This window comes from Tupaia chinensis, unplaced genomic scaffold (assembly GCF_000334495.1).
Source record: "Tupaia chinensis unplaced genomic scaffold, TupChi_1.0 Scaffold000557_1, whole genome shotgun sequence".
NCBI lineage: Eukaryota > Metazoa > Chordata > Mammalia > Scandentia > Tupaiidae > Tupaia > Tupaia belangeri.
In genome coordinates this window covers 1,565,849-1,589,159 of record NW_006160069.1, presented here as the reverse complement: position 1 = coordinate 1,589,159, position 23,311 = coordinate 1,565,849, and the positions used below count along the sequence as shown (strand labels likewise).

Genomic DNA, 23,311 nt, shown 5'->3' with positions numbered 1-23,311 from the left:
TCGGAAGAGAGAAACAGATGTTGAAACAAGGGAACTTGGTGTCCACTAAACACTTTCTGATGGGGGGAGGGAAGGAGCGCTGCACTGATAGGATTGTATCATCATTAGACCGTTAGATTATAGAGCTCTTGATTCTCCTCCTTAATCTACCGGAACCCTAGCCTTGAATAAGGTGTTCACTAAGAAACCACACTATCCCAGTGTATTTGCGGTTGTCTTATCAGCAGATAGTTCATTGCACTTACATGGACAGGGTGTTAGTTTCCTAAGGCCGCCAGAACCAATTACCCCAAACTGGGTGACCTACACCAACTGAAATATATCTTCTCATCGTTTTGTAGGCTAGCAACTAGAAGCCAAGGTGCTTCCTCTGACGCTCTCAGGGGGAATCTGTTATGCTCCTTTCTTTGTTCCTGGTGCAACTGACGATCCTTGGACTGCAGGTGCACGTCCTCCCACTGTCTTCGCATGGTGGCAGTTCCTGTGTCTCTGTCTCTGTGAGACTAATCTAGTATGATTAAGGGCCCACTCTGTTCCAGTCTGACCTCATCTTAACTTGATCACATCAGTAGAGAACTTTATTCCCAATAAACCCATTTTCACCAGGATCTGGGGTTAGGACTTGAACCTTTTTGGAGGGAGAACAGTTCAACCCAGAACAAGCAGTTATATTTTTCTCTTTCCGTTGACTTCTAAGAATCTGAAATACTGTCCAAGGTTCTTTCTCAACCGCTATCAAATCTAAATCAAATGTCTCTGCCTTGAATTTATGACCTCATTTAAAAATAATAATAATTTCCATATTTAATTGGCACCGAATTGTGAAAGCCTTTAAAACGCTTATTTGCTTGTGGCTGATTAATGAGTAAATTTGTAAACCGTGGCTGTTTTAATTAGCCAGGGTTAATTAATGTTTACCATACTTGGAAGATGAAAACACGGGTATAAATGCTCTATGCAAATCATTTTTTAATTTATTGTTGAAGCGTTAAGGTGTGTTTGAATAAGGATTGCTTATATAACACTTTTTAAAAAAGGATACTGGAACACTATGGTAATTAGCATGGAAGGCTCTAAATTTTGAGGTACAGTTTTGTTATTAAATATGAGCACATTTTAATATTATATGTTTGCAGAAACAAGTAGTCACATTGGAAAATCCAATTGCATAAGAAAGAAAGAGAAGTCTGTCAGAAAAGTCATGAACTCTTCATAGAGTATATCACGATTTGAGACAAAATCTGTTTTATCATATTTTTCCTTTTGTTTTCTTCTTTTTTTTTTTTTGTCTCAAGTTAAAATTTTTTCAGAGCAGGGTGGAAGCAAGGGAAGATTAATTGTGCTGAGGTGGCAATATTTTAAAGTAATGTTTTCAAAGAAAATAAATGACAAGGCCAGCCCCATGGCACAGTGGTTAAGTGCTTCCATAGAAAGCCAGATCCCATGTGGCCAAACTGTTCAAATCTCTTCCCCAGCGGCTTGAAAACTGCCCAGGCACATGGGCACCAAATCTTTATAGACAGAGAAACAGAGGGAAAAGAATTGTGGTATAACCATGCCCCATTGGGGAGTTTTCTCTTTCCTCTCTCTCCCTCTCTCGCTCTCTCTCTCTCTCTCTCTCTCTCTCTCTGTCTCTCTGGCAAGTCTATGTTTTTTTCTGACAAGAAAAGAGAGAAATTTTATTTTAAATTAAAAATATATATATAGTCATGCTCTTCATAGCAGTGTTTCAGTGAACAACAGAATATACGATGGTCGTCTCATAACATTGTAAGGAAGCCCAGAAATTCCTACGGCCTAGTGAGAGGGAAATAGTCATAAAGTAGTAGAAGGGACGTGTTTGAGGTGATACTGCAGTGAACAAACCTGTGCTGCCAGTCGTTTAGAAGTGTAGCACATATCGTTAGAGACATATCGTTATATGTTTACTATATTTAAAAATTGTATCATGCTCTGTCATTATTTTAGAGTGTTCTACTAAAAATTAGTAAAAGTTATGCACATCAAGTAAGACACACCTGTAGGGGATCCCTCATGAACATATAACATGCTGCTTCTAGCATTGTCTGCACAGCGCTCACCAGCAGTGTTGCAGATGGGGCTAGCTCAGCCCCTGTTCTTCGCTTGTTCCAAGAATGTAAAGAGGAAACAAAGTCAGTTTCAGTCTCTGTTTTACTTCACTCCATATCAAAACAGATCCATAGATCACTTCTGCCACGTAAACTGTGTAGGGCTTTGCTCCACCAGCAAACGAGCAATTTGGTCTGAAGAGGATGCCAGCAGGATGTTCTTCAAATCAATTCAATTCTGTCTACCTGGAGGTGGTGCCAGATCTCACAGGTTCAAGGCTCAGTTCCCAAGACTCTGCCCTCTCTTCTGATACCAATTGCAAGCCCCAGGTTGTTTTACCATGTGTTTCTGACTGACTGGAAATAAATGAGGATTTCAGGACCTTCCCCATGTTTGGATTCAGTTAATTTGCCACAGTAGCTCACAGAACTCGGGGACACTTACTTACATTTACAATGTATTATAAAGGATACTACAGAGGATTCAGAAGGGTACTACAAAGGATAATACAGAACAAATGGTACTTGGGACCAGGAACAAGGGGAGGGTTGCAGAGCTTCCTTACCCTTTTGGGGTGGGCCCTTTCCATGTATGCAGCTCTCCGGAAGCTCTCTACTCTCTGTCATTTGGGGTGTTTCATTTTATGTATTATTATTATTTAATTTGACCAGAGAGGAGAGAGAAATTGAGAAAGCCAGACATCAAGTATGGAACTTGAGTTGGCAGTTGGCCAACCACCACGTCACCTGCCGGCCCCCATTTGGGGTTTTTATCGAGGCTTCATTACATTGATGTGATCGATTACATCATGGCCATCCATGGTCATCTTCAGCCCCCTCCCTTCCCCAGAGATTGGGGAGTAGAGCTGAAAATTTCAACCCTCAGATCCCGACTTTGTCTTTCTGGTGATCGCTGCCGTCCTGGTTCTACCGAAGAGCTACCGGTCAGTAGTCAGCTCATCAGAATACAAATGCTAAGGATTCTCGGAGTTGTATGCCAGGAAATGGGTACAGAGACCGTGTGTATGTGTGTGTGAGAGAGAGAGACAGATAATATCATACTTGTCTTGTGCAATTGAATATAAAGTCGAATTGTCTGTAATCCAGTCAACATGCAGCTGGTTAAGGCGTGTGCCTTGTGAACTCATTCCCCACCCTATGTACTGGTAAGGTCCTGGCCTTGGTCCAGAAGGAAAGGTAATGTCTCAGTCCCCACCTGCTGTCTCCTGACTGGTTCAGAGTTCAAGTAGATAAAAAGGGACACTATGATTGATGCCCAGAGCACCCCAACACCAGCAGTAAAAGGACTGCAGAAGACTGTGAGCTCACATTGTACACAGTCGTCAGAATGACTTTCCCAATATAAAAATGCATGCAAGAGCATGAAAACCATCATTTAAATATTAAAAAAGGAGTGTATTACCTGACTCTATTCTCTTGTCCTCACTAAAGGCATGTATAGTTTTAAAAAGTGAAATGAGGGATCGGCAGGACATAATGGTTATGTCACTAGATTCCCACATGTGGACCACAGTTTGAGTCCCAGACCCTATCGCTTAAACCTCACGCTGGGCACATGTGCGTGTGTACCCAAAATCCCAAGAGAAGAATAGAGATGGGATTGAAGCACGACCACCCACCTCCCTTGGGGAGTGATTTCCTGCTTTCTGTCTCTGTCTCTCTGGTGAGTGCACATGCCCTATGGCAAAAATCTCTCTTAAAAACAAAAGAAAAAAGAAATGCAGTACTATTACAGATAATAGCAAACTGATATTTCATTTTTCTAATTTACCCTATATCTAAAAACTAAGAAGTAAAAATGGGCCAGCAGGTGGCATGGTGGTTAAGGACGCTGGAATCCCACATGGCCAACTGTGGTTCAAGTCCCAGATCTGGCGACTTGCTTTCTCACTTTCTCTCTCTCTCTCTCTCTCTCTCTCTCTCTCTCTCTCTCTCTCTCTCCTCTCTCTCTCTCTCCCTCTCTCTCTCTCTCTCTCTCTCTCTCTGTCCCCTTATGGTCAAATTAAAATAAGTAAATAAATAAACAAAGTTAAGTAAAATAATTCTTTTAAAAAAGAAAGAAGTAAAGGCAAACAAAACTGAACAAATCTGCAAAACAACCTCTCAGAAAATTGAAAGCTAAGTAAGTACTGAACAAGGAAACTGGAAAATTCTTCCTCATGATTCCATCTCTCTGTGTTCTCAGACCTAATATCCCTAATTTTAAGGACCATCTGCATGCCTCAATAATTTAGAAGATTTTTTGTCCATTGGTCACAGTCTTTAAAATTAGAAAAGTAAAGTGACGATGGGGAAGAGATTAAATAATTAGTTCTACTCTTTTTTTTTTTTTTTTGAGAGGATTTTTCTATAGGGCGTGGGCGCTCAGACAGACAGAGAGAGACAGAGAGACAGAAAGCGAGAAATCACCCCCAAGGGGGGATGGTCACGCCACAATCCCTTCTCCTCCATTCTCCTCTTGGGATCCTTGGGCATGCTCACGTGGCCAGCATGAGTTTTAAGCCACCGGGTCCGGGACTCGAACCACGGTTGACTACGTGGAGTCCAGTGACGTAGCCATTATGCTAACTGCTGGTTCCCAATAATTAGTTCTGTAAAGACAAAACTATTTTTTAAAAAAAGCACTATTCTTAGTTATCCCTGGTGCTTGTATTGCAAATAAATTTGTGTTGCTCCTCATTTCTACATTTTTTGCACTAAATTTATGTTACTCTTGTAACTAGTACCAAATGATTGATTTCATTCTTATTTTTAATAAAGGAGGAATCAGTGAAGTCCTAGGTTTTGCTACAGAGGTTAGGCTTTCTTAAAGATAGGTTTGAAGAAAGACTTCCACACAATAATTACCTTGAAAATCCTTCAGCTCAGTCATAGAAACACTAGCCCGTGACCACCAGTTTCTCCTCTAGCACGTGAAGAGTTAACTGTGTCTTGGGTTGAAGACCACATGAAATAATGGACTTGTGTTGAAAGGATACAAGGTCTAAGTGGCGTGGTGCTTAAGGCAGCTTGATCTCACATGGCCCACATTTCTGTTCAGTTCCCGGACTTGGCGACTTGAAACTTACGTGTGTGCATGCATGCCCAGAATCCCAAGAGGAATATGGAAGAGAAGAGATTGGGGTGTGGCCATCATCCCTAGGGGTTGATTTCTCACTTTCCCCCTCTCTCCTGCTCTGTGTCTCACTCTGGCAAGCACATGTACCCTATAGCAAAAACTGAAAAGAAACAAAGCTCATTGTGCCTCCAGTACTAAACTTTTAATTTAATGTAATTCCAGGCTTACAGAAAATTTCCAAAAATATTGCATAAAATTTCATTTCTTGAGAGTAAGTTGCAGACAGTATAGTTCTTTACAACTAAATTTATCGCTTTGTTGTTTCCCCCAAAACGAGGACATTGTGTATATGTACAGCCAATGGCACAGATGTATTCTGAACCATGTGGTGTTCGGCAGTTTCATTGTTGGGCAAACACCATCCACTGTACTTACACAAACTAGATTGTATAGACAATACGTTTGGTTTTTAGTCTGTATTAAGTTCCTCACAACCTACACAAACTAGATTGTATAGACAATACGTTTTTAGTCTGTATTAAGTTCCTCACAACTCCGACAAGACCAAGATCCTCTAATGTAGGTGGAAGTAAGATCAGGACTTCGGCACAGTTCCTTAAGTAGACGTGGAAACAGAGCCCTTTAATCTGCATTTAGATGCCAGGGAGGCTGACTGACTTTTATCTTGATTTCTGACTGATGGGATTGGCGGATCTAAGTTGTTTGATTTACGATTTTGAAAGCCAGAAAGAAATTTATCTTAAAATGAACTTCTTCCATAGCCTCAATCTAAACCAAACAAATAGTATTTCACGGAAGTGGTGCTTGCAGTAAGGATTGTTCTCACCAGTGATGAGCAGCCTTGTCTGTGTCTCTTTCAGGGGCAATTTGTTACTGTCAGTGGACAAAGCATGCCTCGTTAAAAAGCTGTGGCCAGGAAACTACTGTACCAAACAAAAAGAAACCCAGATTTAGACATAGAGTCTGAATTGTTACTCTGGAAGATTTTCAGGATTGATAGTGTGGCTAAAAATAAAACTAACCTAATTTTCTGGAGGTCGAGATAAAACTATATTTGTGGCACAGCATTATTTTGCAATATGTCTATAATTTTTCCCCATGTTAGAAAAATGTGGTCGCATCTAACAGAGCTGTTTTCTCAGCCATTGAAATATCCAGGTTGCTACACTACATTGTGGATGAAAAAGAATATCTAAGTTGAGTGAGTCTGCAGAATTGATCCACTACTCAACCCTTTAAACAGTTCAAAATCTAAAGAAATCTAAGTTACTTTAAATCTGACCCAGAGTTGTTGAAACCCAGTGATAATTCATGTAGCTGTCATATTCACGCTAATCTTCCTGAAAAAGGGAAATTCAAAGTGGGAGATAGTGTTCTAAGGGGAACCCACTATTGAGGATGGATTGTCAATACAGAAAGGTCAAGGAGGCCTCACCTAGAAGAGGGAGTCCTGCATGATGGTTCTGATTGTAATCGGCTAGCTAGCTCTCCTCCACCATCAAGAAGCTCTATGACCTTGGACTACAGCTTTGACCACCTTACCTTGGTTTCATCATATGAAGAAAGATCCTGTTGAATTTGTCCCCATCATATGAAGAAAGATCCTGTTGAATTTGTAGAATTTGTAGAATTTCCAACTCTATCAAGAATATAAAATGTTTGAAAAATAGGATTCTTGTGATGAAAGACGGTTTGCACATCTATTGGGTTGTCAGAAAAGTTGTGGTGTATTTTTTTCTATGTTTTCCATGGCAAAAATTAGTCATGACTTTTACGACGACCCAAAATGATATTACTTACTAACCAAAATAACAGCTGTGCCCTTCATAAGATAAATTTTTCATAGAATAGTGAGAAGGTTGCAAGGAAATCAGTTCAGACCTCAATTCTGCCACTTGCTAGTTTAAAATATTCTTTACAGGATAGACGTCAGGTAACTCAACTATCGATGGGGATAGTAATCCCACTATAAAGACTATTCTGTGCATCAGATGAGCTGATAGGTATGTAAAGGCCATAGAAATGGTAGGGACCAGGGGTGTGGTTGATCTCAGGCAATTAAGTGTCATATCTCATGGCATAATCCCATCACATTATAACTGTGGCATCACATGTATGCCACAGCATGATCCTGGCCACATAGAGTAATCAGGATTATCGAAAGAGCACATGGGTTCTCCCCCAACTTTGCATTCCAAACAGCTATTCCACTGAACTGTAGCTAAGTCCATTCTGGAGGTAAATTCACCCACCTAGGATGGGTCTGCTCTAGTTAGGGAGGAGCTACTGTCTTCTGGGAAAAGCCCAGCGATGAATTGTATCTATTGATGCCATCTACACTTTCCAGTCCCGTATCTCAGTGTCTGCATTATGCTATTTCCTGAGCACTTTCCTGTTTCTGTGACTTCCTGCCCAACAAATGGTCTAGTCCAAAAGGAAATCCATGACCAGCCTTTCCTTTCCTGTTTCCTTCTGGATCAGAAAATGTACCACAAATGATGGTTTCAAGGCAATCAAATGTGTTGGCTTCTAAGAATGTGACTTCGAGGTGTTTGGACTAAGTTTTTTCCTCTGGCAGTATTGTTTCTTGGTTATACTTTCATGCTTATTTTGTTTTCAGTTTTTGGCTTGTTTAGTCTCTTCCAAAGGGGTAACTGAGGCCATTGTGTAGTCGGGCCTTTATGGCTTGGGCCTCTGGTCAGTATAGTGGAGGGTGGGCCCTGTCTAACTAACCTGTATGAGACTCACCCAGGAATCAAATCGCCATGCAGATTCTGAGTTTTACATCTGCACAGATCTGAGATTCTCACAAAACCCTAGAGGAGGACACCCATGTGGCAAGAGTTCAGATAACAGGATTCAAAGTGAAAGAATTGCAGAGGCCATCAAGCCAACCTCTCATGATTTTATGAGTGAGGAACACAACCCTTCAGGTGTTTTGGAGACCATGAAGACATTAAATATAATGAAGAGAATGGTAATTAAATATTGAGCCAAGAATCAGACATGGACCAAACTGTGACTGAAAAATTAAATCTGATCTCATAGTCCTGGAGTGGGCAAAATGCCTAGAATGATGACAGCTGATTTATTGTGGTGCTTCTTGGTAGGGAAAAATTACATCCCTCTTACAAATACTTTGAATGCAGCTGTGTTTGGGGGAGGGGGCACCTTGTGTGTAGTGGTGTGAGCCTTGGTCCTTTCAGGCAAATGTGAAAACAAACATTATTTAAAAGATGAAAGTTGGTCATTTGAAAATCCTCTGTTAGACAAAGTTAAAAAGGAATTTTCCTTTTGAAAGGAGGACGTAAATACATATTTGCAACTAGAAACCAGAAGGACCAACAAATTGAAAAAATTAGTTCCAATGCAGGTTCTGTCCTACACAAAGAGAAACCAGCAAGTGTGGGGTACCTCATGTTCTCACTGGTGTTTCACAGGGAAAAGGCTGAGGTTATACTTCCTGTATGTAAAGCAAAGGTTCTTTCCTACCTCAAGTATGCTAACATGTAACTGCAGCTTGTGAAAGAGAACCCGCTTAGTGTCTATAAACCTTGTTGTTGCTGTTGTCAGAGGGCATACGTGCTTACCAGAGAGAGAGAGAAGGAGGGAGAGAGCACCCACCGTGGGGTCTGTGCTCATTTGGGCATAGTCACACCATAATCCCTTCTCTTCCCTTTCTCCATCTCATCAAGATTTCAGATGTACCTGGCATGTTTTCCAAGCCACCAAGGCCAGGATTCAAACCGTGGCCAGCCATGTGGGATCCAGCTCCCTTAACCACTAGGCAATGAGGCTGACCTAAACATCATCATCATTATTAGTTTAGAGAGATTTTCGCTCTAAGACACGTGCACTTGCCAGAGAGACAAAAAGCAAGAATCACCCCCCATCCCACAGGGGTGGCTCCGCTGTAGTCCTTCTCCCTCATTCTCCTCTCTGGCGTGAGTTTTAAGCTGCCACGTCCAGGACTCAGACTGCAGTTAAGTATATGGGAGTCCATCGATGTAGCCATTTCGCCATCTGCTGGTACCCAAACCTAATTTCCTTTCTTTTTTTCTTTTTTTGAGAGATTTTTGCTACAGGCACAGTCCCTTCTCCATTCTGCTCTCTGGATTCTAGGCATGCACGCACCCGTGTGTTGTATGAGTTTTAAGGCGCCTGGTCTGGGACTCGAACTGCAGTTGACTATGTGGTTGTCCAGTGACATGATCATTACACCATCTGTTGGTCCCTAAACCTTATTTTCTAAAACCTAGAACGTGACAGTTGAATTTTATAATGAGTTTGGCTAGTGATTAATATTTAAAGGAATGTTAGATGAGTTATCTAGAATTCATTGGTTTCCCAATTCAGCAGTCTTTATGGAGCCATTTCTCTCAAATCATGGATGTCTGTTGCTTCTACAGAAACAAAACATCTTAGCCATTTGAAAATTAAATTGCTAGAGTGTCTCTTTTGATGTTCTTTCTTCAAAATAGTTTAAATATTTTTGTGAGTTTTTTGTTTCTTTTTGCTATAAGTATGTCAAATATACACTTAAATATTTTTTAAAAAATCAAGCTAATAAGGTTCATTGTATGTTTAATATTAGAAGTTAAATACATCTGCTATTGCTTAAACCATAGGTTAACAATTACTATCATTGAATTCCATTAAATATTTCCATTTTTAATTGTAAGGTTTAAGTGCATGGGTATTACGGAAGATACTTGACTCCAGAGGTAACTGCTGCAATTTTAGGCAATAACAAATAGCTTATAGGAAATAAAAGAGTCTTGGGGGAAAATGAGTATAGATAGTCTCTTGGTTTAATACAGCAGTTGGCAAATGTAGATGCTTAAAAGCTTTGAAAATCCCCAATATAGGCCATCAAAGCTTTGTAATAAAATATGAAATTAATTCAGATAAAAGGATAATCCATCAGGGCCACCAAGGTATAGAAGTGTGGTTTCTGTATGATTAGTCTCACCGTGGAAGTCAAAGATAAAGTCCACTCAGAATGAACAATGAGCTAATCCTATTTGGTTTGGATATTTTGTCACAGGCACAATTGTCTAGTGCCAGAGCGGGAGCCCTTGGTAAAATCCTGAGGCCTTAATAATGTCAAGAGGGAGGGGAAAAAAAAGAGGTAACTGGCTGCCTTCACTGTTTTATGACTGCAAAATTGAATCTTACTTCGACCACTGGTAATTCATCTTGGCCCTTTTTTTTCCCTAAAGCTGTATTGACTTCATTATTTCAAATGACATAGCCAAGGATGGTTAGCTTTAAATTTTCTATATTTTGTATACGAATTGTGGGGAGAGGCTAAAGTGCTTCTCGCTCTGCTATAAATATTCTCACCTTAAACATTCCATTCTTCAATTAAATTTTCTATAAAATGAATTTAATAAGCCAGGAAAATTAATGACTATGACACCAGCAGGTGGCATGGTGGTTAAGACACTGTACTCCCACATGGTCGACTACAGTTCGAGTCCTAGACCTGGCAGCTTGCTTTCTCATGTCCCCCCTCTCTCTGTCTCTCTGTCTCTGTCTCTCTCTCTGTCTCTCTCCAGTCAAATTAAAATAATAATTGTAAATACTATTTAAAAATAAAATAATTTTATAAAAAATAAATAAATGATTATGAGGTACATTTGAATGAAATTTCCTGCCAACAGTGTAAGAGAAGAGCTTTTAAAAAGGGGCAATTTACCTCAACCTGAAACGCCCTGGACGTTCTGTGAAGTATAAATGTAAGGCCACCCACTGTGACAGTTCCCTACTCTACCTTTTTCACTGCCAGTGGATGAGGTAGGACCTGCTATGGCTGCCTGTACCTGGAAAGGCCTCTTTGGAGGACAAAAGCAATAACCATTCCACAGGGCATTTGGTGATTTAGTAGCAGTCCCACAAGAGTAGACACAGCCCCAGGAGGTTGAAGACAATGGAACAAAGTTATGCTTAAAATGCCTGGTTTCTCAAACTGCAGTTCGAGTCCTGGACCTGGTAGCTTGCTTTCTCACTTTCTCTGTCTCTGGTGAATTAAAATAACAATAATCATAATAATCATAAAACAAATAATTCTTTTAAAAAATAAAGGAATAATAAAATGCCTAGCTTCTACATTTACTCTATAAATAAGTAAATCAATAATGAGACTAAGAGTAAGCCCCTCTTTTGATACTAAAAGAGGTTCAGTAGGTAGGGGCTAAATACAGGGAGATCAGTTATTGAATGGGTATTTTAACACTGGTGCTTTCCGGCCATGGGATTTTAATAAATTAGTTCTCTCAGCCTCAGTTTCCTAACTCATAAGTAAAATAATGACTGCTTTGAGAAGAGAGTCATAGGAGAGGGAACATTTGATCAGGGCTTTAAATAGTGCATGTAATTAAGATAAGCAGAAGGCTTCCCAGGTAACAGGAACAGAGAACAAAGTGATAGTGATGGGAATACTTGGTCCCATGAGAGGATAACCCGAGCTGTTCAGCCTAAGTGTGTGTGGTAGACAGCAAAGAGCTGTGGACCTCCTGACCCAGATCACAGATGCCGTTTAGCATCTAGCCAAAGACTTGGCATTAACTGAGTAGAAAATACGGAGCCACTGAAATGGGGAGAAGCAATTCCTGAGCATTGGGAAAAGAAGAATAAAAAGAGCGGTAGCAATATATTGGTCAGTTTGTTCTGCTATAAGAGATATCTGAGACTGGGTAATTTATGAACCATAGAAATGTTTGCTAACAACTCTGCAGACTGGGAAGTCTAAGGTTAAGGCAGGTTCAACATCTATAAGAACTCTGTTCTCTGCGTCCCAGATGACCTCTTGATGCTGCTTCCCCCAAGAGGAACAAATGCCGTGTCCTCAGATGACAGGTTCGACAGAAAAAGAGGGCCTAAGTCCTCCCTGTTTTATAAGACACTAATCCATTACGGGAGGGGCAGTGGGGGCAGTGATATTGAGACCATAGCTAGCAATGAGAAGACTATTACAATTATCCAGGCAAAAAGTAATGATAGTACCAGAGGGACAGTAGGTGAAAAGTGAGTGAAAAATAAATGAAAGAACTCAAAAACCTCATTCAAAAGCAGTTGTCATTAGTGTTAAGTATGGACACAAAGTTGTTCAGGGAGTCAGGGAGCATTCTGACCGCATCCAGGCTGTGACTAGGAGAATTGCTTTTGCCATGATTCGGAAGCAGGAAGGGAGGAGGGAGGGCAAGAGGCCTTCCACAGCTCTACGCCGACCAAGTTCACTGATCAGAAGGGAGATCTAAGTTAATATATCCACCGAACTGTTGGGGATGTTGAAATCAGAATTGGAAGGAGAAGTTGACGCTGGGGAAATACATTTCGGATTCACCCAGAGGTAAGAAGACCTCTAGAGTTTCAAGAGCATATGGAATTCCCATATGCAGGAGTTGGAGAAAGAGATAGGGACAAAGAAATTAGAAAAAAAGGAGCAAGAGAAATTGTGCAGAGACATTGTGGGGAAGAAGCTCAGTGCTATGTATTGAGACAGAGAAAAACCTTCAGATGTAGGAGGAGGGTAAGGGATGGTAAATACCACAGATGCCAGAAACAACAGGGCCCCAGGTAGGGCCAGAAACTCTCGCTGGTGAAGGCTGTTTGCTCTCAAGATGAAGTATGCATATACCAATAATTATTCCAGAAGATTTGCTCTTCAGTGTAGGAAGTGCTTAACAGTCACTAGCATAAGATTTATATGAAAGAAATGCCCATTAATATATTAAATCAGAAGTTGGCTAAGTTATTAGCTATTACCTATGACTCTGTAAGGCATGAAAAATTTGGAGGAAATCTAATGGGGGCCTTTTATCTATGGGAAAGGTCATCAGATATTGCATTTTAGAATGGTGCCACGGCAAATGGTTTGTATTATAACTTGAATTATACTGCAAGGGGACTGATTTCCTTGCTATCCCATCATTTGAAATCATCTCTTGCAGTGAAACTGACTCATGGAAGAATATTATTCGTATGTTTTAATGCTTCCCATCCAGTTATTTTAATGTTTGAGGAGGATTTTAATTTTTCAGATGAAATTTCTTTGCCAGTGTAAAAGAGAGTTTGAAGGATGGTAGTAAAATGTTGGAGTCGAATTTAAATCCTGATTTCATTTCCTTTATTTTCTCCAAGCACTCGTACTAACCAGCAATTGGTTAGAAATACACTGTAAGGTCTTGACACAGAGATGACTGGAAAATGAGCTATTCTAAATAATCAAATATATTAGTAGCTATCCTATCACATGTGCTTAGACACATTACTTACCACTAAGCTACCATTTGTTACATGTACTGCACACACATAAATCATGTTTTCTATGGGTCTCTAATTTTTAAAAAATTCAGATCGGGGGCCAGAAGGTGGTGTGGTGGTAAGCACTGGATTCCCAGTCAACCACGGTTCTAGTCCTAGACCCAGCAGCTTAAAATCATGCTGGGTATGTGTGTGTGTGTGAATGCCCACAATGCCAAGAGGAGAATGAAGGAGAAGAGACTGTGGTGTGACTATTCCCCCCAGGGTTGATTTTTCACTTTCCCTCTGTCTGTCTCTCTCTGACAAGCATAACACCCTATAACAAAAACAGTTTTAAAAAGGGGGTGGGGAGAAAACCAGCTCAGAACATCCTAATTCATCTTTGTTAACCCAATAGGAGATCTACAAATCATGTGATACGTTGGAGCTGTCTTTTAGAGTACAGTAGCAATTACATGTGGTACAAGGCTGTGTCCTAAGCTCTTTTATTCCAGTGAAAATGCAATTCAAGAACAAAAACTTGATTTGAGGGGTTTCACTAGACTACAAGAACTTATGTTCCAGAAAGCTGATTTTTGTCTACCCAATTTTTAAAGGAGGAATATTGACATTTTTTGGTGAAGAGAGGCAGCAGGAGATTACGGCAGGATGTTAGGGATCTGGGTCTATTCCCAGGAGAATGTGCGTGGCAGGTGTGTTAGCCCAGGGAAGCCTGGAGCAGAGCGTCATGTCACAGGGCCGCAGTCAGAAGGCAAGGAGACGCCGTGGCGTCAGACTAGAGATCATGTGCACAAGAGGAGCACTTGGGGAACACAGATTTGTTTTCAAGGCAGAGTGATGAGACATGTTGGGGATGTAACAGGCTAATGTCCAGTAACGCTTGCCCTTATGTGTCTCCAAGGAAAGACTGCAGATTCACCAGATACGTCATTTGACTTGAGTGAGATTGCACCTTGCTTACTGCCACCACTCTGCCTCAAATGCCACACCAAAGCAACTGTTAAACTCCTCTGGGATCATTGTGCACTAAGGAATTCGAACTGAGTCAGAGAAAGAAGTGGTAGTTTAACTCACGACGTCTCACCTCTGATAAGAGTGCATCACTGGTTCAAAGTGTGGATCACCTACCATTTCTTCTTGGGCTCAGATCTTTCCAGGGACACCTGGCAGCTGTCACTTTGCATATTTACCTCATTTCCGCATGCCCTTGTTTTCACATCTCTAAGGTGGGCATGATAAGGTCCCCGCATCATGACTCTAAAGGAGGCCATGTGTGTAAAAGCAGTTGAAGTGGTACTCGGTGGTCGCTGCTGCTACTGTGATGATTGTTGTCACTCACCAAAGACCTTGCCTTTGTTTTGTTTAGATGAGCTGCTTCAGAAAGAGCAAAACTACTCGGATGATGTCTTAGCCAACATGATCAGTGAACCAAGAATCAGTTACGGAAATGATGCCCTCATGCCATCTTTGACCGAGACAAAAACCACTGTGGAGCTTCTTCCCGTGAATGGAGAGTTCAGCCTCGATGACCTCCAGCCATGGCATCCTTTTGGAGTTGATTCCGTGCCAGCCAACACAGAAAATGAAGGTAAGGGTCTCAGAGAGGAACAGGGGCATTCTAGTATATATACATATGGGTATGCGTGTGGTGTATCTTGCATGGTGATTTCTTTTTTTGGTGTAATAATATTTCATTTCAGTTTTACTTTGATTAAGAAGTAAATATTGGAACCAGTAAATGACCTAATGGTTATGTCACTGGACTCTCACTTAATCAACTGCGGTTCAAGTCCCAGACCTAGCAGCTTAAACTCACACCTGGCACGTGTGCATGCATGCCCAAAATCGTGAGAAGAGAATGGAGAAGGAAATGTAGCATGGCCATCCCCCCAGGGGGTGATTTCTCACTTTCTGTCTCTCTGTCTCTCCAGTGGCCACATATGCCCTATGGCAATTCTCTCTCTCTTAAAAAAAAAAAAGAAGTATATATTAGTTGCTACTGTATAATCAATAAGAAAATATTATATTTTTATGAATTATTTTACAACTGATTTCTTATCCTACAACTGATATAAACAAGTCAACTGATAATTGTTTGGAAAAGTTAACAGCCTTATTGTGTAGGTAATAGAAGATTACGGTAACATGGGTCACTTTTGAGGAAAAGGCCTATTGTTTCCCAAAGATCCAAATTTGCTCTCTGGGGAGTTTCTTCCTTGGATTTAACACTGCTATAAAAAGGAAGCCCCCCGCAAAGATACATACATAGAAAAGTAAATATATAAATTATAAACTCGTTATCATGTATGTAACATGTATAATGTATTTATATATGTATTTTTTAATATTAAAATATGGATACTTTCACTGGAAAGAGACAGAAAGCATGAGGGAGAAAGCACTTCCCGATGGGGCATGGTCACAACAATAGTTCCTACTCCTCCATTTCTCCTTCCTCTTGGGATTTGGGTCACACATTGTTTTTTCTTTGTTTGTTTATTTTTAAGAGAGATTTTGCAATAGAGCACTTGCTCTCACAGGAGAGACAGAGACAGAAAACGAGAAGTCACCCCACAGAGGGGGAGGGGTAGTGGCCACACCAGAATCCCTTCTCCTCCATTCTCCTCTCAGGAAGCACACACATGTGCCCAGCATGAGTTTTAAGCCACCAAGTCTGGGACTGAAACTGTAGCCAACTACATGGAAGTCCAGTGATAATAACCCTTACGCCATCCGCTGGTTCCTTCAAGGGCCCATATTTAAACTGTGGTCCCCCTTGTGTGATCTGGCTCCCTTAACTACTAGGCCGCATGGCTAGCTCCTCCATATTTTAGAAGCAATTCTTCCCATGGAAAACATGTGGCAGTAACATTCTTCTAATATTTACTTTACCACCTTTATATTAGAATGTTACATTATATAATAATACAGGTTGAATGTCCTTAATTCAAAAGTCTGAAATCAAAAATGCTCTAATATCCAAAACTTTTTGAGTACCAACATTACACCAAAAGTAGAAAGTTCCATATGTAGCCTTATGTGATGGATCACAGTCAAAATATCACAATTTATAAATATTATATAACATTGCCATCAACCTGTGTATGTAGCATATTTGTAAAACTAAATAAATTTTTTGTTTAGATTTGGGTCCCCCCCCCCCAAGATCTCATTGTGTACAAATAATCCTGAATCTGAAAAAAATTTGAAACTCACTGTTCCCATGCATTTTAGATAGGGGATATTCAGCCCATAAAAGCCAATACTTAAAGAACATGTACTATATACCATATATTGTTTTCATGACTGTTTTCCAAGGGAGGTCTTGAGGCACCAGGAGATTAAGCTCTTGAGTAGTTTTTTTAAAAAGGATTATTTTATTTAACTTTATTTATCCATTTATTTATTTATCTTAATTTGACCAGAGAGGGATAGAGTTAGAGTGAGAGACAGAGAGAGAAAGCGAGAAAGCAAGCCAGGTCTGGCACTCAAACTGCAGTCGGCCACATGAGAGTCCAGTACCTTTAACTGCCATGCCACCTGCTGGCCCCTTGAGTAGTAATTTTTTATAAGAATTTTAAAAATACTTTCTTCCTGAGATAATTTGTTGTTTCTGGAATGAAAGAATATTCAATCTGTGTTTCTGAGATAGTGGTCTAGAATGCCCACCTTTAAAGATAGCAGGTGACAAAATTAAGGAAATCACAGTGCACTCAGCAGAGAGACAAGTTTTGGTAGAGCCTACACATCTGGACAGTGACCGGCACCTAAATAATTTCATTGGCTAGTCATTCATAGGTGAAATTTCAGATTGCATTAAATGGGAAAGATAAGCATATCTGACCACATATAAATAAAATGTAACTTTGCTTAAAATTTGGAAGCACATTGCATTATTTTTCCCTATGATAATCCATAGAAGTAAGACTTTTTTTTTTTTTTTTTTGCTGTCAACAAACTTGTGCAATAGATGATGTGCTTTTTCCACAGAGATTTCCTAGGAGAAATATCCATTGCAATTAATGTGTCCTTCAATTTTTTTGTGTGTTACTATATTTACATGTTCAGAAATATATGTAAATATATAAATATGCCGTGTGCACCTTGATTTCTTTATACTAATAGAGAATACAACTAAACTCTACCTGTGATTTTCTTTCTTAAAGTAATAGACTTTGTTTTAAAATAATTATTTTATTTTATTTTATTTTATTTATTCTTCTTCTTCAGTTTGACCAGAGATAGACAGAAAGAGAGAAAGAGAGAGAAGGCAAGCCAGGACTTGAACCACAATCAGCCATGTGGCAGTCCAGTTCCTTAACCACCATGCAACCTGCAGGCCCCTAAAATAATAAACTTTGATGGTGTTTTCATATTTGTAATATAGATACTTCATGGGATGCATCAATGCACTCCTTAGATTAATGTAAATCCAATATCAGACCTTAAGTGCACTGGACAAGCTGTTTTTAGAAGTTCCATTGCAGAAAATCTTTATATAGACTATTTTCATAATGTGAATAATCACCCAGAATTTCTTGTGAAGAGGTACCTTATAGTAATCCTCAGATATCAATAGCAATATTATTTATGATATAAGCATAATTAAGACTTTATCATTTACGAAAATAATTCTTACATAGAGGGAAAAATTTAAGGACATTTAGCTGTCAAAGACATGGTGACCTTCTTATGAACTTGTATTACTCCACAGAGCTGATTATTTCATTTATTGGGTTTTGGGGAAAGTCATGATGCATTTTTGCATAGGAAAATATGTCATGGTTTTCCTGACGACCTAATATTATAGATAAGTACACTTTGGCTATTCAAAAATTCTCATTATTCAGTCTCTAATGACAATGTTTTCATTAAAAATGTTCAATCTCAGGACCAGCAGTTAGCGTAATGGCTATGTTGCTGAACACCCATGTAGTCAAACGCAGTTCGAGTCCTAGACCTGGTGACTTAAACTCATGCCGGGCATGTGTGCGTGCATGCCCAAGATCCCGAGAGGAGAATGGAGGAGAAGGGATTATGGTGTGGCCATCACCCCAGGGGGGTGTTTTCTCGTTTCCTGCCTCTCTGTCTCTCTGGCGAGCTCCCACGTCCTATAGCAAAAAAAAAAAAAAAAACCTCTCCAAAAAATTCTCATTTTGCAGACTGAATGCACACCAATGGGTTTTTTCCCCTAACAGCACACATAGTAGTGGCCCCAAGGGACAGTATGCTTGAGTGCATGTGCATTCACGCACACACACACCCTTGGGTGCTGCCAAAATGCCCAGTTGGGCCACAGCTTTGAGTTAATGCCTCTTGATTCTTGACTAAGATTCAGGTATTTCATTGCTTAGGTGTCATCAAAAGAGCTGATATTTTTATTTAAAAAAAAAAAAAAAGATTTTGTTAAACAGTGACATCTTGGACCCAGCATGTGGCATAGTGGTAAAGGCACTGGACATTCCCATATGGCTGACCATGGTTTGAGTCCCGGACCTGGTGGCTTGCTTTCTCACTTTCTCTCTCTCTCTGTCTGGTCAAATTAAAATAAATGGATGTATACATAAAATTAAATAATTATTGGGAACCAGCAGTTAGCATAATGGCTATGTCACTGGACTCCCACGTAGTCGACCGCGGTTCGCGTCCTGGACCCGGTGGCTTAAAACCCTCGACGGGCACGTGTGCGCGCATGTCCAAGATCCCAAGAGGAGAATGGAGGAGAAGGGATTGCGGTGTGGCCATCCCCTCTGGGGGATGATTTCTCGCTTTCTGTCTCTCTGTCTCTCTCTGTCTGTCTGGCAAGCGTACGCGCCCTATAGTGAAAAACCTCTCAAAAAAAATTAAATAATTCTTTAAAAAAGTGAAATCTTAGGTTTCATTTTATTTAAGTAACAGTCTTGGGAGACAATAGTACTTAAGATCTCAAGAGTCTATAGTTTTGGCTCTCTTCATTATCAGCCCCAGCCTCCCTGTTGTAATAAGTATTTTGAAAAGTCTCCTGAACAATGGACATAAATAATTTGGCTGCAAAATTTAAGGAGGAAAATCAATGAACGTGTTTGATAATAGGTATTGGACTAGGTCATCTAAGAGCCAATGACTTCTGGAAATGGCATGGTCAGACAGTGGCCCCTCGAGTGACAAGGTCAGATGCAGACAGATATAGGGGACTGTTTCAGATTTGGGTTCTATGAGCAGCAGAAGCATCAGTGATAAGATTTCCCGAAATAGTAAGTCAGTCCTAGGAAAGCTCTGAATAAAACTATCTTCCTTCAGTTTACCTAGTAGTGTTATCTTAGAATATCCAGGTTACATTAAAAACTGCAAAAATGCTTTGTGTTCATGCATAAAATTAAGTTCTGGATGTGCGTGGTCAATGTCCGGTGGGAAATTAGGAAATTGTGTAGGGTGCAGGACAGTGTTCATTTGTTTACATGGTCCCATGCATAGCATCTAATATTTTGGTCCCCATCCACTGACAGCCATAGACCCTCTCCTCCTTGAGCCTTGGTGACATGCAAAAACGTCTACACCCACCCCATGCGTGGGAGAGTACCAGCTCACTCACCTGATTAAATTCCAGCTCTGCTGTGTAATTATTAGGCCAGTGATTTAGTCTCTCTGACTGTTCCTTAGTATGCAATCTAGGGCTGGTAATAATTCCTAACTCCAGACGAGCAAATGCTTAGAACAGAGTACATATTCAGTGGTAGGTGTTTGTTGTGGTTGTTTTATTTGCTTATTTGTTTTGGCTTTTTAGGGTTTTGTTTTTTTCTCCTTTTTTTAATGGAATCAGGATCTTGTTTGAAAGATTTTATCAGCCATATCCAGATTACTTCTCCATATGGCTGAAAGAGTGCATCCTTAAAATAAGTGAACATAACAAGCCATGTAAGACACAATCCTAAAGATATTCCTCTTCTGCCCTCCCCTCCCCTTTACCCCTCTCCCCAGAAACATGTTCCCATTCATCTCTTTTTGCAGACATGTGTATACACCAAAGATAATAAAAATTTCTAAAATTCTCAAAGGATTTCCTTTTATTGTTCCTTCAGTCCCTATCAGCATAGCTTCAAATACTTACCAAAAGATTATTTCCCCCCAAGGACAGTCAGTTCCAGAGGAGAGCCCAATACCCAGGCGTTCTTTTAATTTACATTGAAAAAAATAAGCATATCATAAACACAGTTTTCCAATATTAAAGGCGCTTGAATAGCCGTGATTTGCCTTAAGGAATTCTTACTGTCTGCTCTTCAGATTCACACAACCAAAATGAATGGCTGAGCTGCACTGAAGCTATGTTACAGAACTAACCTCATGGATGGTGAAATGATCTGACCGAAAGCATTTGTATTAATGGTGTTTGTGTTTTCATCTCGACGGCCTGAGAAAGCCAGCCACGAAGGTTTACATAGTATGCACCGTGGCGTCCAAAAAGCCTTTGCTGCCTCTAGCCTGTGCCTCTCTGTAAATGATACCTAAACTACAGTACTGTTTTTAAAAGAGACACGAGTCTTATGAAGCCTGTGTGTGTGTGTTTGCAGAGTGGCATTGCCCCTCGTATATTTTTAATTGGCCATAAAGAAGCCATGAGGAAATGGGTTTAACTGGTGGAATTGAGGTTAAATAAATAAGGCCTTTGATTAAACCTGCAAACCAGTATTTTTCAGGCCTCTCTTACCTATGTGTAACTGGCTTCCTGCCAATTCTCCATTATCTTAGGCCTGGTGAGGGCTGTGCAAGGTGGTTGTAGCTTGGAATTGGTTCATTATGGGAACACCAGAGCTAACACACTCAGAAATACCAGTTTCCATCATTCTCTCTCTCCTCCCACAGGGAAGGGTTTGCTTCAAAGCTGCTGAGAGTTCTTACTCACATTTCTGTTTACATTTTAAGGCTTTAAGATACATTTTCTATTCTTTCTTTTTTTTTTTCTTTTGTTCCTTTCTTCCTTTCAATTTGCTATAGGGCATATGTGCTTAATGGAGAAAGACAGAGAGAAAGAGGGAAAGTAAGAAAGCACCCACAAGGGCCTGGCCATGCCACAATTCCTTCTCTGTTCTTCTCTCAGAATTTGGGGCATATATATATATATATACACATACATACATAGCACATGCGCCCAGCATGTTCTTCAAGCCTTTGGGTCCAGAACTTGAACCTTGTAGCCATGTGAAATCAAGCCCATCCACCTTAACCACCTCGCCCTCTTGTTTTTAACACAGTAAAGAGCCAGTAGAAAATGTTTGTAACACTTTCATTGATGAAGTGACTTTATGGCTCAGAGGGCAATGGTCCATTCTAAAAATCAGTGGATTGAGAAAATAATGCACTATTTCGCCTTGTTGATGTGTTTTCTGTTTTTTGGAGTGATACCGCAATTCCCTTTACAGAAATCTTTTTCTTTTTTTTTTGGGAGAGGTTTTCACTGTAGGGCGCTTGCGCTCGCCAGACAGACAGAGATATATATAGAGACAGAAAGCAAGAAATCACCCCCCAGGAGGGATGGTCACGCCGCAATCCCTTCTCCTCCATTCTCCTCTCGGGATCTTGGGCACGCACGCACACGTGCCCGGTGTGAGTTTTAAGCCACCGGGTCCAGGACGTGAACCGCAGTCGACTACGTGGGAATCCAGCGACATATCCATTACGCTAACTGCTGGTTCCCCAGAAACCTTTTTGATGTCTGCTCCCTGAACTCAAGAATTACTTATTTTTTGAGTTCTCATTCATATTAAATAAGCCTCTAAATGGTTAAAGCAGACTAAGATTTAAGTCACTGAAACTATTATTGCTTAATCTTCAAAAAAAATAGAATGCCTATTTAATTTTTTTTTAAAAAAAAGAGAAATTTATAGTGATAATCCTTTCAGCCGGAGATAACTAATGATCGCATTTTGTGGTAATGTCTTTCAGACTTTTTTCTATGTACATTTGCTGCTTTGTAATATTCTGTTAAGTAATTATAGAATAGTGCTTTCTCATCTTAAGTTTCTTTCACATAAGTGCACAGTTGAGTCCTGGAAAACCCGTTTACTTGTGACAAAACCAGGATTGAGGAAGAGAGTGATTTGCTCAAGATTACGGAGAAAATAAGTGTTTCCACTGGCAACATACCCCAGGACTGCCAGCCCTTCCCCTCCCCTACACTGAGTATGCATTTCCTAGTGATGTCACTGTCGATACCTGTGATCGCGCCCACTCCAAGTTGCTTGTTTGCCCTCCTGAGGGTAGTTTCATGTGTTCTGCATCTGCAATAGACGTACCATTTGAGGCTCTTGTCATCAGGAAATTCTCAAAAAGTACAATAATCTTCTACTCCACTCTGTGAGTCATAATGTTACTCTCTAGGTGTCGCTGCAGCCATCATCTTCACAGCAATAGTTCCGTGACAGTTATTGGGCTGCCGGGAAAGTCATGACACTTTTTTTTTTTTTTTTTGAGAGATTTTTGCTATAGGATGCTTGCACTCGCCAGAAAGACAGAGACAGAGAGACAGAAAGTGAGAAATCACCCCCCCCAGGGGGATGGCCACGAAGCAATCCCTTCTCCTCCATTCTCCTCTCTGGATCTTGGGCATGCATGCACACACACCCAGCATGAGTTCAAGCCACCAGGTCCGGGACTCGAACCGTGGTCAACTACATAGGAGTCCAGTGACATAGCCATTATGCTAACTGTTGGTCCCATGGTGCATTTTTGCATAGAAAAACAATGCCATGAGTTTTCTGATGAACCAATAATAAGATATTTAACAAATGCAGTTTTATAGTATTTGGGACTTTTGGAAACAGACTTTTAAAATTACTTGTTCTAGGACCAGCAGTTGGCGTAATGGCTATGTTGCTCGACTCCCTTGTAGGTGACCACA

General features: G+C 40.3%; 1 protein-coding gene across 6 annotated transcripts in view; it reads left to right on the top strand.

Moving 5' to 3' along the window:
- APP (amyloid beta precursor protein) overlaps positions 1–23,311 on the top strand; it is a 235,378-nt gene that overhangs the window by 188,189 nt on the left and 23,878 nt on the right. For all 6 annotated transcript variants that reach the window (XM_006157706.2, XM_006157705.2, XM_006157701.2 and 3 more), the window contains one exon: positions 14,804–15,025. In XM_006157706.2, the coding sequence (XP_006157768.1) occupies positions 14,804–15,025 (222 nt within the window). The remainder of the gene's footprint in view (positions 1–14,803; positions 15,026–23,311) is intronic.